We start from the raw sequence: 12,284 nt of genomic DNA, 5'->3' as shown, positions 1-12,284 counted from the left end.
TGGAACAGGTTGCCCAGAGAGGTTGTGGAGTCTCCACCCTTGGAGAAATCAAAACCAAACTGGACATGGTCCTGAGTAACCTAGTCTAGTTCAAACCAGATCTCCAGAGGTCCCTTCCAACCTCAACTATGCCACAATTCTGCGTTGCTCTACCAACTTCTAGGAACACAAAGGCACTTGAGATAAATCTTTTGAAGTGTTAACTCAGCTGAGAGGCAAGAATCTTCTCTGCCGTCTTGACAGAGAGAGAAATCAATTTGTAAGACATGACCCACTATTTTTAAGTACAGTGATGACTGCACCATTTCCCCGGGAAAGTAGAACAGGTATGGCTGATGTTTGTGTCGATTATAAGACAGTCTGTATTTAAAAACATATCTTCCAAGTCAGCAACAGACTAGGAATATTTTTAACATCTGGATGAAGCTGCAAATATTTATCAAATCTTTTCCTTTGATTGTTTGTTCTTTCCAGTTTGGTTTGGTCACAGACCAATACTCTCCAGAAACTCATTGTCCACGGACACTCACAGCAGCAGTCCACACCTCTCAGTTCCCACACTGCATGGAGAGTTGAGTCTCTCGGCTTTTACTTGCACTGTACTTAGGTGTCAGCAAAGGAACTCTTGGTCTCCACATACTCAAGTGCTGCTCTTTTAACAGCCAGGACGCTTTCTGTTGTACCAAATTTCTTCTCATAATCCAGGTAGCGTTTAAAGAAGAATTTCATCTTCTTTGGTGCCAGGCTCAGGTGTATGACCCTCTCAAAGATGTCCCTGCAAGAAACCAAAGTGATTCAGATCTCTGTGTTGGTGACAGCACTCAATACAAGCCCTGTATCCTGCCTTTGAATAAAGAGCAGAAAGTCATGGGAGACATTCAACCTGCTGCGAAGTGCTGGTGCTTGAAGAAAGAGATTCCTGACAACTGGCCAAAACCTCGAAGCAGAAGCCTTCTATTTGCTTGCAGAACTCTAAGGCTGCTGATCTACTTAAGCTAACATCTAGCCACTGTATTTGGCACTGTGTTCATTACGTGGATGAGGCTGGATCCATAGTGCAGGAAGCTGGACTTCCTTTTGTCAACTCTCAGAAAAGAAAAAGAAAAGGAAAAAGAAAAAAAAGTTTCTCCATTTTTATGTTACAAGCTACACAAGGGCTTGATCTCGCCCTTCAGATACAACAAGGCAATCCCTCCAGAGGGACACATGAACCTCAGTGCAAGTCCTCTAGTTTCTGTCATGCAGGCCACTACTTACAAACCAGTTCCCCTCTGCCCTGTGGATCTCCCTGGAGTCTCCTCCACCCTGGCAATTATAAGCATTTCTACACACCCGTTTTCCTTCTCTAGGTGATAAAAATCCTCTTTTGCTCTGGTTTGGGAAGCCCTATACAACCTCATGCTACTGGGGCCTCTTTTCAGGTGTTGCTCCAAGCACTGTACTCTGCCCCTTCCCAGCCGTAAGTGCAACTCACCGTACTTCCTTCTGGCTGCCATGTTTGATCATGATGTCCATGTAGATGGACCAGATGTCTGTCCGCTTGGGATAGCTGCTAAGGGTGCTCTCAAAGAGGGCCTTGGCATGTTCTGGGTCCCCAAAACGGAACTCTAGCTGTGCAAACCTTGAAATAACATCCACGTCTGGAACAAGTAATGACATGTTAGGTTATCACAGCAGTTCTCTTCCCTATGAACAAACGCATCAGTGATAATTACACAGAACAGAGGCAGGCACAGAGACAGCACCGTTTCTAATCAGAGACAAAAGGCTCTATTGTAAAGTGATTCTGGACCAAGATGGAATCAGAGTGGGAGAGGAAAGGGTCACAATTCACTGCCCATTTCAGCTCTCTGTAGGAGACAGTTTATTCTTACATTCAAAATGCATCTTGCAGCATCCACAGGCAGCCCCACAAACCTGGGACTAGACAACTGAACTTTTCTAGATGGCTGCAAGACTCAAAGTCATCTTTGCTTTGGGTGGTTTGCTTTTGCCCATCACAGCAAATTCTATTACAGGAGGATTTAGGATTGATACCCAGGCTGAAATTCTCCCTCCCCTGAGGGTCAAGGGCAGCATGTTCAGCACCAACTGGTTGCACTTTTCACTTATTAGAAACATTGTCACAGGCAGAGATATCAGAGAGCAGTCCTTCTACTGGAGACCTGTCAACACATGGTCCACATTAAGGATGGGGAAGAGAGTGCTTACGTTCTTTGGTAGGCAAAGCCTTGAGAGCACGCTCCAAAAGCCTGTGTGTAGCCTCCGTCTGGCCTTGCTTCAGAAGGAAAGAGGCGTATTTCAGCCACACAGATTTCTCCTGACGGAAACGCTTCAGCATTGTGTGGTACAATTCTTCTGCTTGCTGGAAGGGCAGAGTTGGGTTAGATCGCACAGATTCAAAATAAAGCCTTCTAGCTTTAAAACTCTTACTCTTGGCCCAGGTATCTCCAAACACTTATGACAGAAAAGCAAGTATCAATAGTTCCTTGTCCACTGTCAATCATCCCAGTTAGGAACAGGATACGCCTAACATCTGACTGCTGGAAGCTTATACAGCCAGCATTGGTAGTTTACTGGCATAACTGAATGGGATACGTGCCTGGGACCTGCTTGCACTATCTTACCTTGTACTTCTCAGAATTGGCATAGATGTCACACAGATGCTGGAAGACTTTCAGAGGTTCATTGTATTGAACAGCTCTCTCAAAGACCTTCATCAGTGTCTCCTCAGTACCATACATGTTCTCCAAATTCAGCAGAGCTACCCAGACATTCAGCTTCTCCTGTTCTTCCCTTAAAGCAGATGTTAACAAGAATAGTTAGCCTTTAACCAGTCTTCATCAGCTTTTTGCAAACCACTCTAGAAAGACTCGCTGGCTCGTAGCCTGCCTCCAGGACAAAGGAAAGGAGCATACTGCTCACTGAAACACCACTTCTGGAATAGAGCACAGCAGTTGTTTCACACTACAACTTTTGATCACTGTTGTTTGTAATTAAAAAACCACAAGGATGATTCAAGAAAGCATAATATACTTAACCATGCTGTAGAAATTATTGAATACACAAAGGTGCAGCCCTATGAAAAAGCGACAAGAGTTTCACAGTTTGTTTCATGCTTTGATTTAAGGACATCACTGACAGCATTATGCTCTTCCAAACCCTTCCAACTGCTCAGAAGTATGTCTGTGCACTCAGTGATACCCTGGGGAGTTACTGCTCTCATGAGCTGCAGCAAGTCAGCTGCAGGCCAACTGTGGTGACTCAGGCCAGACCTTCAAAGGCCCAGCTGACAATTGCTACCGCTTAATCCTTTTGAGGTCACTGAAACAGACTCTACTGCTCTCCGCACACATACGCACACACTGACAATGCTACCAATGCTCTCCTCCCACTACAACTACCCCACCGTGATTTATTCTTTGGGGCAAAGAAAGGCAGAACCCCGTTATCACCTGAAGCAGATCGTTTTAAGCGCTCTCTCTGCTACAGCTCTGGCCTTCTCAATCTCGGTAGCCTGGAGGTGAAAAGCCATGTACTGTAGCCAGAGGATGGAGCTGTTGGGACTGCTCAGCACCAGGCGGTCAAAGTCATCTGCTGACTGGGGCTGTCGACCGGGGTCCATCAGAGCTGCTTCTAATTTGCAGAGCTCCTTCTCCTTCTTCTGCTTCTCTAGTTCTTTCTCCTTCTTTGTTTGTTTCTTCAGCTGAAAGAGCGAAAAAGGAGGACTAGGGAAAGGCAGGCACTTCATGTGGGAATATGCAGGCCCAACTAAAGCACAGCCAGACCTCAGTATGTCCAAGGCTAGGCAGTTTTCACCAGAAGAGATGAGGCCAATTGTTTAAGAGGAGGAAAATGGTACACAGACCCCACCCCTTCACACACAGTTTACACCTCCAAGAACAGCAGCAGTAAGTGAAATCTCATTTCTTTTAATGAGGGACCAAATACTTTGCTAGTCTTGCACCCCAGCTGCAGGATTCATGCTTCACCCCTCCCTCTCACTCTTCCACCTTTACCCTCCGGGCCAGTGCTCATCACCACCCTCCACTCTGTAAAAATCCAGGATACATGGGGAGAAATTGTGTAACACTGGGGTATGTGGCTGGATCACTACAGTGACTCAGGTCTAAACTGGGAACTGACAGTGCCATAGTTCTCTGCACAAGACAGCTATACCTTGGGCAGCAAAGCATCAGCCATGCATGGTCTTTACCGAGGTGAGGGACAGGGGAAATCCTGAAGAGCAAACGTGAAAGCAGTTCATGAGCTTGTTTCTGATTTTGCTGAATTGTTCACACTGGAAAACTCTTCTAAGAATTTACAGCATAAAAGATTTTTTTTGTGTGTTTTTCTAAATAAGAGAATTGTAATTTGAAAAGGTTTTTTTACCTTCAGGTTTTCCTGTAAATTTACAACACTCAGAAAAGTAACAAACAGAGCTGACATCAAATACAAGAATTTTACTTTCATGAAAATATTTGTTTGACCCTAAATAATGATAGTTTTTTTAGCATGTCAACATGAGAAGCCATATTTTCCTGCAACCATGCTAAAATAGGGCCTTTTCTCCTCTGCTTCAGAGATATCTGTTGCTAAGCCCAGCGCTTGGAGTAGTTACAGAAGTTCTGTATTAGCTGTCAGAGATGTTCCCTTGGGTGAAAGGCTTTGCTGTGGGGCAGAGCGACATGCAAATACTGAGACATCACATTACAACCACCATGTGGCGTCTCCTGTGCAGGCAACACTAGTACACAGTACCTTAGACTTCGGATCATCCTCCTCCTCACTCTCTGAGCTCTCTTCCTTCTGATTCAGCACAGGCACATCCATTGCATTCATGTCCTCATCCCAGGTGAAACCCATGGAAACCTGCAGCCTGGGAGCTTCACCAGGTTTCTTTATCTGTTTGGAGGAAGACAGGGAATGCCTTGGGTTTTAATCTGAAGTTTTTACACTAAGATCAGACAATTGCTGTTTGCTTGTTGCTTTTCTCTGGCCAGTACTATTGACTTCTCACACTTGCAAACAGCCCACCAGCAAAAACATTAAACTCTGGTCACATTTGCTGTAATATAAACTCAATCCATCTAAAGTCATTTTCAGACGACACGAACACCAGTCTGTGTCACTCCTATCTGCAGCAATGACACTTATTGTCATCCAAGTCAAAACTGACACATCTCAATAGGCCTGGAAAGTAATTTCAGGCTCAGGTTCTTCTCCAAACTTCTCACCTTAGATTTCTTTTTAGCTGCCTCTTCCTCCTGGTCATCATCCTCCTCCTCCCGGTAATATACCTCAATTCCACTGTCATTTTCATCCGCTGGGGAGATCTTCTTTCTTTTTGGCTTTGCCTCCTGCAACAAGGGGAAATGAGTGGATGGTGGAAGGCAACAACTGGGATGAGTCTTAAAGGCAATTCCAACCACAAAGTAAAGAGGCTGACAGCAGAGAGAGCATGGTGCCCTGGCACAGCATCCCTGACTATTCTCTTACATAACAGAGGCGACAAAGAATTAAACCCATGCTCACCCACATATGGTGCCAAGACCAACAGGACAAGCAACAAAACTAGGCTGCTAATTCAGTTAACTCCTACCCAAATGGAATAGTTTCTGATCTTTGCTAATCTCGAATGCAATTTAATCTTTTTTTTTTTTTCTTACTCTGTATAATTCCTCAGCCTCAGTGGATCTTCCTAGTCCCTTCAGTATTTGGGTCAACCAAGTCCTTTAGCATGTCCTGCTCAATCACATCCATACCTGCTCGCTTTCAGAGTTTCCTCTTCTCCGTTTTGCCTTCACCTTAAGCTCTTCTTTCTTTTCCCTATCATTTGCCTCTCTTTTCTCTTCCTCTGCATCATATCGTGGTAGGCCTAGGGATTCAGGTAAGACGCTTGGCATTCCAGTGTCCTCAGGCAGGAGAGAGAGCTCAATGTGTTTTTCTGTTACACTGCGATGTGTTGCCAGGAATAGCAGAAGATGAGAAAAAAAAAAAATTATTTGATCATTTACAATGACTGCAAGGATATGAACTTCTTTCAAATATTCCTGGCTTTTATGCTCCCTCTTTCCATTCTCTCCTTTCTAATTCACGGCCCCTTTTAAAGAACGTTGGAACTTACCCAAGCACCTTGGCAGTGAGCAGCTTTCCTTCAGGCAGGTATTTTTCATATAAGGTGTGTTTCTGTACGAAGTAAGGGGAAACATTCTGGAACAAGATTCGGCCCAGAACAGAAGTGGACAAACTGAGAAGAGATGAAAACAAAAGCGTAAGTATTCCATAGCAGGGGAGGAGAAAAAAAAAAAGGTGCAGTGACTATGTCTGTGGCACCACCAGTTCTATATAGCATCACCCAAACTTTACCTACTTTAATCTCACAGACTCAAGAAAACAGCAATGACGTCTTGATTCCCAGGAGGAAATGCACTTTGCAACACTGCATTACACCAGAGACCACCCCCAAACAAGATTCCAGAATCAAACATTCAAAATAAGTTCTCCAAGTCCCCTCATTTCGCAGTAGAACTTTCTTATGCTACTCACCCAAAGAATACACCTGATGAAGTTATTGATTTGACATAGCCTCTCACTAGCTGGCCTTTTTTAACATCCTTAATACCTGTTATTTCAACATCCTCTACTTTGCTCTTGCTCTTTGGGTTTAGCCTAAAAGAAAAGAGAGGTTAGAAGTTAAAGCACTCGTCTGAATAATCCACATTCTGCTCCGGATATCAAAAAAAGAAATCAGTATTAACAACAGCTAGTACGTTCTGGAAAATGTATGAGATCAGAGACACCCTTCCGTTTATTCAAATGTACTATTGGACCATTTGCATTTCTGACAAGCCACACATAGCATTAGAGAGTAAACATGCTGCTGTAAAAAAAGACAAACAAAACAGATCTGGCTTCCTTGGACCCTAAGACTTTGAGGAGAGTAAAATGGTGTCCGAAATTTCGCACAGAATTGACTTGGGTTTTTTTCCACTTATTTTTAAGATTCTTCATCCCACATGGTTTATGCATTTTTGCTCCGCAGAGAAGACAAAGCAAAAGGCTTGGTTTTAAGAGAAATTCAGGACTACATCTGCTACTTAATCACAATGTTTCAAATCCAGCTGAACATTGAAAAGTAAAGTGTTTATACTGCAAATTCCATGGTGGAACTTTCCCTTTCTTCCCAAACAAATAAAACAAAAAAACTAAGTCAGGTCTAGACTATGACAAACAGAAATTAAACCTGAACGCACTTGATCAGCTCTACATTAAGTGTCAGACACCTCCACGTTTGTCAATACACAGGAAAATCTTTCCGAAGTAGGAACAAGGCTCATCCCTTAAAAAAAAATGTAGCCCTTGTCCTTTGAACACTTCACACTGATCTGCCCAAACCAACAGTTATTTTATTTCATTATCCTTTTCTTCACTAGTAGGAGATCAACAGTCTGGAGGGAAGACACGTACCGGGATTGCCGGAGAGATAACTGGATTTTGCCATTCTTATTGGAGAGGATGTAACACCTGCACGGCAGAGTAAGGGGAAAAAAAACAGAAAGCTTTTTACCTGTTAAAAAAAGGCACAGGTAGAAAATAGGTATTTTCACTAGCAGAATGAAGCTCTAGAGGAAACAAACCACTCTGTCCCTTGGAGCACTTGCTGTCTAACAGAAACCAGCATGACACAACAGTTCATGAAACCAGCTAAAGGGCTTTTTGAGACATATCTACTTGCTTTATCCAGTCTCTATTGCTAGTACAAAAGATTGTTACAGTTGAATCACTTGGCCTGTTGCATTCTCCAGCATTCCCAACAAGTCTGTGAAGTAGGGAAAAGCAATTACTTGTGTATTACAAATGTAAAGACAGCGGACTTGCCAAACAGCCCACTGAACCACAGCAGAGCTGGGATAACTGGCTTCCCTCAGTTCCATCAGCACCTTAGCTAAGAGAGTAGCTACTCTCAATACACAGCCCAAGAAGGCTGAAAAGGGCCTTCTTCGTGCATGGAAAATTCAAGACTTTCACCCAAATGCACAGAAGGTCGTAAGTAGGCATTACTTCTTAGCTACAGATTGAACATTACAGGTCTGGCATCATCTTATGGCAGCAAAAAGCCTGTCACAAAAGGAGGATATTTCTAAGCCCTGCAGCTTGAGGGAACAAGACATACAATTACTGACCTCACAATCTTGCCAACTCTGAAGTCACTCAGAGGATTCTCTGCATAAGTATCGTTCAGGTGAAAAATGCTGACTTTGCCAGTCTTCCCACCTGGTAGCGCCATGGTCAAACCTATGTGTGGAGTCACCTTTGTTACCATGCCTACAGTGATGGTGCCCTGCTCCAGCAACTGAATTCCTGGAAAAAGGGAAGGAGGGAGAGGGCTTCATAATACTCCAAAAGTATGCAACTGAAGCAACAGGTGTAATGAGTCAGTGAAGCTGATTTTAGTTCCCTAGTCACATATCAAACCCACCAATTTTTGGTAAGGTGCAGCCTATGCACTCTCTCAGTTCACAGCAACGTTTGCATTGGTAGCCCAGACAAGGTCCCCTAGCTGCACAGTTCCAGGATCCAGAATAATTGACAAATGTACCATCTCACATCTGAGATCAGAAGGGAGTATGTTTGATAAGGGCTCAAGAGAAGGGCTTCAGTCTGGGATAGTAGGAAAGTGGTTTTTTTAGTCTAGAAGTCTGACCTCTCTTGCCTCCATGCTGCAGCACCTGGGTCAGGGTCCCAGGGGTTAGTTATGTCCTACAGGGAGGTACAGCTTGGCTCTGGAGTGTAACATCTTCACCTGAGGGGTTAGTGCAGGCCCACCTCTGAGTAAAGCATCATATGTGGTAGGGTCCTGCTGTTAAGACTCCACTATACCTGTGAGTGACAAGCAGAGTTTTGTTTCGGTGACATCTGTTCCAGTCACTGTAGCCGATATTGCCTGGCCATTTTTGAAGCTCTTTTCGGGATGTTTTAAGACCTGAAAGAAAAGACAGATTTCCACTTACTACCAGAAAAGGAGCTTTGCACAACTCTGACTGGTGTTTTGCCCATGAAGCTTTACGCTTTCTGTACACATCTTTGATGTGTACACTTGACTGATAGCTCAGCATTGCTTCAACAGCTCTGCTATCCTGAGCCAAACCAGCTACAGGCATAGTACTTGCTTGTCGGTGAGGGGCAGCGATGCCTAAAGGGCAGAGCACTGGATTATGAGTTCACATGGATGTCAGAAGTGTCTGCAGTCATTACTTACAGCCATGCGCATGGAAAAAAATTTTGTATGGCTTATCTGTAATGGCCTCTTACCTTGGTGTTCAGAGACAGTAGCAGATGAGGAACCCTTCCTCGAATGTCAGGCGTGACTTCTACCTCCAGCCAATTTTTGAGGATGTTATACTGAGAAGACACCAAATAACCAGAGAAGACAGCATGAGACCTTGGGGGAAAAAAAACCCACAACCTTTCCCTGGTGGATTCACTAATTTTTAAGGCTAGAGAGAACTACTCCAGTCCTGGCTCTTGCACCAAGCAAAAGCCTGGCTTCTACTCTCACAAGCATAACACTGCTGTGGTTCACAGGCAAGCGCATACAGGGGATCAGCAGTGAGCGTACTTAGTGCTCGTGGCATACGCGTTTCTCAAAGGCCATTTTGTTAGAGCGCAGGGTGGGAAGCGTCTGCTGGCAACAAACAGGCATGTCGAAAAGAATGAGTCAAGTCGACTCCGTCAAGTACAGAAAACATGACTTCCTTCTCCTACTCTCCCCGTAAGACACTGCACTTTGCATGGGCCACTCTCACAGTTAATGAAGACCATAGTCATGTCAGTCTGAACTAAGGCCCCTGAGGTCACCCCCACTTGCTGCCTCCCCCAGACTTAGGAAAACTCTGATCTCACCTTTTTCACAAAACAGGTGACTGCCTGTCCAACACTGTAGAGCCCAAGTTTCTTGAGGGCACTGTCTTCTTTAAGGTTGAGCATTGCTGTGACTTCCCCTTCTATTTCACTGTTTGCAAACAAAGGAAGAGAACATCAGTAAGCCAGCTTTGGTCCTAATGATGAAGATAGGAGTTCAAAACCCAAGAGATTATGGTGAGACAGTACTACTGTGACAATGCCTTTGTGACATTCTTCCCCATCCCCCTCCCAGCTGCATCCTTCTGCAGGGAATTAATTCTTCCTTGGGCTTAAGAGGGAATCCTTCTGACATGAAGGGACATACTAGAATCCAGACTGGCAGAACCTGAAGCCATAAGGACATTCAAAGGAAACTATGTGCTAGGAGAGCACTGTGAGGTTTAACACAGCTCCCAGACCCAAGTTAGTGTGAAAGAGGGAATAAGAGGCCTTGCCACACTGCATACATGTGGAGCTCCTTGCTTATGGTCAACTCCTGCACAAATGGGAGGAACAGGGGAGGGAACCTACAAGGATACAAGGTCTGTGAAGCATCTGCAGACAGTGTAGAAGCTAACACTTACCTTGGTCGAATGCTGAGCTCTGGAATGGACCGTGTGAAGTGCGGATGGGTGATGGGCAGATACCTAAAGAACAGGAAAAGGATCAAAATTTCTCATGATCTCCCAAGGGCCCAGTCACCTGTAATCCCTCTCTGCATTGGCAAAAAGCAGGTCTAAACCCTCTAAAACTACAAAAGCTTTTGAGTTCCAGGTCTTCCCACTACTATTTCAGTGGTAATTTAAGTACCCAAAATGCTCTGGGAAATTTAGCCTCTGGGGCTAAATCCTGCTTGCATTTAAGACTTCCACTGGACCTTAAGAATTTAGACATCTTTATTTCTTGCAATCTACACTAAAGGATAAATACAGTGACACAGTTACAGAGTTAATTCACTGAAACACGGATCTCAGATAGCATATAATAGCAGATTTCCACAGGCCTCATCTACTCCAGCAAGGATAGCTGTAACAGTATCTGGTGACAGAGGGAGCAGCCCAGATCATCTGAACTGAGTAACTGTTTCACCCCTTGCACTCCCCAAACAGTAATATTATGTTTCCTACCTGTGAGTATTCACATCTCTGCCTCCAATGACTCGGGCAGTCACCTTCTGTCCAGCTTTCAGAGTATATGTTGGAAAAGAGCCTATGTGCACTTCATCCAGAATCCGGGATGCATGGATTGAACCTGTCAGCTTGTCATCAATAGCAACTGTGACATGGGTTGGTTTGACGGATTTAACAGTACCAGTAACAATGTCCCCTGGGGAAAGCGAGTGTTTCACAGAAGTAAGCATCTCTTCTAATGCTGTCTCAGATTCCTTCCGGACCTTTACAAAAATATTCTTCCTTGCTGAGCCTTGTACTGCTAATAAAACTCCGTGGTCATTCACCTTCACTAATTTTAAGGTTGCAGAGATTATTTGTCCCACCTTCAGTTTTTCTGAGTCAAAGCGGAAGGTGTCATTGAAGTGAGAGGCTATGGGGATAGCTGCCAGCTGGCCTGTTTCCAACAAAGACACGATGGCAAACTCTTCTGCTATGTGCTGCACAATGGCAGAGTGCTGGGAGTCCTCTGTGAACTGCTAGACAGAAATGGAGATAGTGACTTCTCCTGCTGAGATTTTGATTCCCTCCACTTTACCTCCCACAGTTCTAAAGGAGGAAACAGCTCTCCCTCAAAATTCATTAATTGCCTAGAGTTTGCTAGATGAACAGAAACACACAAATCCAAAAACTGAACACTTACTTGCTTAGCTCCTTGTTTTAACAGTTCTTCCCGAAGAGAAACATACACCTTGGATGTGAGGGCATCCACATGAAGAACCAATGCCTTGGTCTTCTCACCAGGAACAATACTTTTGTCTACAAATGAGAATAAGGAGATTATCTCCTGATAACAGTGAAGACTTTTAAGCAACTGAGCTAGTTGCACATGACAGATAGGAAGGCTTACCTGTGGTTCAGTTTACTTCCTGAAGACCATAGTGATAAAAAGACTGTTTAATTACTAATTGTAACTAAGTTACTGTAACAAAGTCAAATTAATATCAAATATATAGTAAGTATTTAAGAAGAACAGATTCCTCCAACATTAACGGCAAGGAGGAAAAAAAAGGGGAATTTATTATTTGGAAAAAGTCTGATGCTTTCATGGAAGAACTAAATTGATTTTATGAAGATGCTACTCTTAAATAATGCAGACGAGGCTGACTAAACACAAATTCAAGGTAATATAGGTTTTGAAAAAGGTCTGCTAACATTTGCACAAAACCATCATCAGTCTATCTGTTGCTAAGGAAACAAAGAAACTCT

General features: G+C 43.9%; 1 protein-coding gene across 1 annotated transcript in view; it reads right to left on the bottom strand.

The window, feature by feature from the left end:
- Positions 1-346: 346 nt before the first annotated feature.
- Positions 347-12,284, bottom strand: part of PDCD11 (programmed cell death 11) — a 26,104-nt gene continuing 14,166 nt past the window's right edge. The window contains 18 exon segments of the mRNA XM_009881538.1: positions 347-775; positions 1,475-1,640; positions 2,212-2,365; positions 2,628-2,796; positions 3,456-3,706; positions 4,762-4,905; positions 5,238-5,360; positions 5,766-5,955; positions 6,128-6,250; positions 6,550-6,672; positions 7,471-7,527; positions 8,187-8,364; positions 8,884-8,986; positions 9,316-9,405; positions 9,907-10,015; positions 10,491-10,553; positions 11,034-11,554; positions 11,719-11,834. Coding sequence (XP_009879840.1) covers positions 604-775; positions 1,475-1,640; positions 2,212-2,365; positions 2,628-2,796; positions 3,456-3,706; positions 4,762-4,905; positions 5,238-5,360; positions 5,766-5,955; positions 6,128-6,250; positions 6,550-6,672; positions 7,471-7,527; positions 8,187-8,364; positions 8,884-8,986; positions 9,316-9,405; positions 9,907-10,015; positions 10,491-10,553; positions 11,034-11,554; positions 11,719-11,834 — 2,852 coding nt within the window. The 3' untranslated portion in view covers positions 347-603.

Source organism: Charadrius vociferus, unplaced genomic scaffold (genome assembly GCF_000708025.1).
Source record: "Charadrius vociferus isolate BGI_N301 unplaced genomic scaffold, ASM70802v2 scaffold282, whole genome shotgun sequence".
Taxonomy (NCBI): domain Eukaryota; kingdom Metazoa; phylum Chordata; class Aves; order Charadriiformes; family Charadriidae; genus Charadrius; species Charadrius vociferus.
This window is presented reverse-complemented; position numbering and strand designations above follow the sequence as displayed.